This window comes from Pezoporus wallicus, unplaced genomic scaffold, assembly GCF_028554395.1.
Source record: "Pezoporus wallicus isolate ANWC-B61680 ecotype Strahan unplaced genomic scaffold, APGP_CSIRO_Pwel_v1 contig_13406, whole genome shotgun sequence".
NCBI classification, from domain to species: domain Eukaryota; kingdom Metazoa; phylum Chordata; class Aves; order Psittaciformes; family Psittacidae; genus Pezoporus; species Pezoporus wallicus.
This window is the reverse complement of record NW_026639053.1, coordinates 1-4,454: the sequence shown is the minus strand read 5'-3', so window position 1 is coordinate 4,454 and position 4,454 is coordinate 1. Positions and strand designations below refer to the sequence as shown.

The window sequence follows — 4,454 nt, the reverse complement described above, 5'->3', positions numbered from 1 at the left end:
TAGGTAATGAATGGGGGTCAATGGAGCCCCTCCCCGTGGGAACCCCCCCATAGGTAATGAATGGGGGTCAATGGAGCCCCTCCCCGTGGGAACCCCCCCATAGGTAATGAATGGGGGTCAATGGAAACCCCCCCGTGGGAACCCCCCCATAGGTAATGAATGGGGGTCAATGGAGCCCCTCCCCGTGGGAACCCCCCCCATAGGTAATGAATGGGGGTCAATGGAGCCCCTCCCCGTGAGAACCCCCCCATAGGTAATGAATGGGGGTCAATGGAGCCCCCCCATGGCCATTGGGGGCTGTTGGGGTCCCCCAATAAACACCCCCCCCCCGCCTTTATGAGAGTGGTGATGAATGGGGGGCAATGGGGTTTGGGGGTTCCTAATAGGGGTCTAATGGGGATCTATGGGGTCTCAATGGGGTCTGGGGGGGGGTTCTCAATGGCAACCCAATGGGGGTCAGTGGGGTCCCAATGGAGGTCAATGGGGTTTGGGGGGGTCCCAATGGGGGTCAATGGGGTTTGGGGGGGTCCCAATGGAGGTCAATGGGGTTTGGGGAGGTCCCAATGGGATTTGGGGGTTCCCAATGGAGGTCAATGGGGTTTGGGGGGGTCCCAATGGGGGTCAATGGGGTTTGGGGTGTCCCAGTGGGGGTCAATGGGGTTTGGGGCAGTCAATGGGGTTCAATGGGTAGGTAACACACGTGTTCACGTACGTGTCCCATGCTCACACATGTAACACGTGTTAACGTATGTAACACGCCGGTATCCCATGTTCACACATGTAACATGCATGTAACACATATGTAACATGCGTGTTCAAGTATTTATCCCATACTGGTGTATGTAAGACGCATGTTCACGCCTGTAACACACCTGTATCCCATGTTCAGGCCTGTAACACGCCTGTAACATGTATGTAACACACCTGCATCCCATGTTCAGGCCTGTAACACGCCTGTAACACGTACGTAACATGCCTGCATCCCATGTTCACACATGTAACACGTATGTAACACGTATGTAACACCCCTGCATCCCATGTTCACACATGTAACACGCCTGTAACACACCTGCATCCCATGCTCACACATGTAACATGTATGTAACACACCTGCATCCCATGTTCACACATGTAACACGCCTGTAACACACCTGCATCCCATGTTCACACATGTAACACGTATGTAACACACCTGCATCCCATGTTCACACATGTAACACGTATGTAACACCCCTGCATCCCATGTTCACACATGTAACACGTATGTAACACACCTGCATCCCATGTTCACACATGTAACATGTATGTAACACGCGTGTGGAGGCGCGCTCAGGGCAGGGGGGCCTCGGGGGCGGCGCCGGGGGCGTCCTGGGGCTTCATCACATCGGGGAGCTCGGGGGGGCTGGAGAAGGCGTCGATGCGCAGCGGCTCAAAGGGCTCCTCTGCACCCACAAACGGCCCCAAATGAGCCCAAAACACCCCAAAAACACCACAAAATGAGCCCAAAACACCCCAAAACAGCCAAAAACACCCCAAAACAAGCCAAAAACACCCCAAAACCACCCAAAATGAGCCAAAAACACCCCAAAACCACCCAAAATGAGCCAAAACCACCCAAAAACACCCCAAAACCACCCAAAATGAGCCAAAAACACCCCAAAACCACCCAAAATGAGCCAAAAACACCCCAAAACCACCCAAAATGAGCCAAAACCACCCAAAACAAGCCAAAAACACCCCAAAACAAGCCAAAAACACCCCAAAACCACCCAAAATGAGCCAAAAACACCCCAAAAACACCACAAAATGAGCCAAAACCACCCAAAACAAGCCAAAAACACCCCAAAACAAGCCAAAAACACCCCAAAACCACCCAAAATGAGCCAAAAACACCCCAAAACCACCCAAAATGAGCCAAAAACACCCCCAAAACCACTCAAAATGAGCCAAAAACACCCCAAAACCACCCAAAATGAGCCAAAAACACCCCAAAACCACCCAAAACACCACAAAATGAGCCAAAACCACCCCAAAACCACCCAAAATGAGCCAAAACCACCCCAAAACCACCCTATTGATCGCTATGTGTCTCTATGGGTACTCTATGGTCCCTATGGTACCTATGTGTCCCTATGGGTCCCCATGGGTCCCTATGGGTCTCTATGTGTCCCTATGTGTCTCTATGGGTCTCTATGTGTCCCTATGTGTCTCTATGGGTCTCTATGTGTCTCTATGGGTCCCTATGGGTCTCTATGGGTCCCTATGGGTCTCTATGTGTCTCTATGGGTCCCTATGTGTCTCTATGTGTCCCTATGTGTCTCTATGGGTCCCTATGTGTCTCTATGTGTCCCTATGTGTCTCTATGGGTCCCTATGGGTCTCTATGGGTCCCTATGGGTCTCTATGTGTCCCTATGTGTCTCTATGGGTCCCTATGGGTCTCTATGTGTCCCTATGTGTCTCTATGTGTTCCTATGTGTCTCTATGTGTCTCTATGTGTCTCTATGTGTCTCTATGTGTCCCTATGTGTCTCTATGGGTCTCTATGGGTCTCTATGGGTCCCTATGGGTCTCTATGTGTCCCTATGTGTCTCTATGGGTCCCTATGGGTCTCTATGGGTCCCTATGGGTCTCTATGTGTCCCTATGGGTCTCTATGGGTCCCTATGGGTCTCTATGGGTCCCTATGTGTCTCTATGTGTCTCTATGGGTCCCTATGGGTCTCTATGGGTCCCTATGTGTCTCTATGTGTCTCTATGGGTCTCTATGGGTCTCTATGGGTCCCTATGGGTCTCTATGTGTCTCTATGGGTCCCTATGGGGTCTCTATGGGTCCCTATGGGTCTCTATGGGTCCCTATGGGTCCCTATGTGTCTCTATGGGTCCCTATGTGTCTCTATGGGTCCCTATGTGTCTCTATGTGTCCCTATGGGTCTCTATGGGTCCCTATGTGTCTCTATGGGTCCCTATGGGTCCCTATGGGTCCCTATGGGTCTCTATGGGTCCCTATGTGTCTCTATGGGTCCCTATGTGTCTCTATGGGTCCCTATGGGTCCCTATGGGTCCCTATGGGTCTCTATGGGTCTCTATGGGTCCCTATGTGTCTCTATGGGTCCCTATGTGTCTCTATGGGTCCCTATGGGTCCCTATGTGTCTCTATGGGTCCCTATGGGTCTCTATGGGTCCCTATGGGTCTCTATGTGTCCCTATGTGTCTCTATGGGTCCCTATGGGTCTCTATGGGTCCCTATGGGTCTCTATGGGTCTCTATGGGTCCCTATGGGTCTCTATGGGTCCCTATGTGTCTCTATGTGTCTCTATGGGTCCCTATGGGTCTCTATGGGTCCCTATGTGTCTCTATGTGTCTCTATGGGTCCCTATGGGTCTCTATGGGTCCCTATGTGTCTCTATGTGTCTCTATGGGTCCCTATGGGTCTCTATGGGTCCCTATGTGTCTCTATGTGTCTCTATGGGTCCCTATGGGTCTCTATGGGTCCCTATGGGTCTCTATGGGGGTCTATGGGTCTCTATGGGTCCCTATGGGTCTCTATGGGGGTCTATGGGTGTCTATGGGTCCCTATGGGTCTCTATGGGTCCCTATGTGTCTCTATGTGTCTCTATGGGTCCCTATGGGTCTCTATGGGTCCCTATGTGTCTCTATGTGTCTCTATGGGTCCCTATGGGTCTCTATGGGTCCCTATGTGTCTCTATGTGTCTCTATGTGTCCCTATGTGTCTCTATGGGTCCCTATGTGTCTCTATGTGTCCCTATGGGTCTCTATGGGTCCCACCTGCCGTCCTCAGCGCCAGCCCCACAGTTGCCGGTGCCTGTGGCCGCGCGGTCTGGCTCGTGAAGCCGCAGTCCCCCAGCGTGCGGGAGTCCTCCAGGACCTGGTCCTCCTGCAGGGGGCGCCCGGCACGGCCGCCATGGACAGGGAGCGCCGCAGGCCTCCGCGGTCACGTGGAGGGGCACCGCTGGCCACGCCCCCCTCCTCCTCCTAGGCCACGCCCCCTCGCCCGGCTCCCATTGACAGCGATGGATCCACATTGACCCCGCATAGTGCCCCATAGACCCCCCCATAGTGCCCCATAGTGCCCCATAGAGCCCCATAGTGCCCCATAGACCCCCATAGTGCCCCATAGTGCCCCATAGACCCCCCCATAGTGCCCCATAGTGCCCCATAGAGCCCCATAGTGCCCCATAGTGCCCCATAGAGCCCCATAGTGCCCCATAGACCCCCATAGTGCCCCATAGACCCCCATAGTGCCCCATAGAGCCCCATAGTGCCCCCTAGACCCCCAAAGTGCCCCATAGAGCCCCATAGTGCCCCATAGACCCCCATAGTGCCCCATAGAGCCCCATAGTGCCCCATAGACCCCATAGTGCCCCATAGACCCCATAGTGCCCCATAGAGCCCCATAGTGCCCCATAGACCCCCCCATAGTGCCCCATAGACTCCC

General features: G+C 53.7%; 1 protein-coding gene across 1 annotated transcript; it reads right to left on the bottom strand.

Annotated features, from left to right (window-relative positions):
- Positions 1–1,328: 1,328 nt before the first annotated feature.
- On the bottom strand, positions 1,329–3,942 carry LOC130601434 (elongin-B-like; the record flags this gene model as incomplete). Its single annotated transcript, XM_057413515.1, has 2 exons — positions 1,329–1,442; positions 3,785–3,942. Coding segments are annotated over 2 exons (271 nt in total), but the record flags the coding sequence as incomplete, so codon positions are not given.
- Between the last annotated feature and the right edge of the window lie 512 nt (positions 3,943–4,454).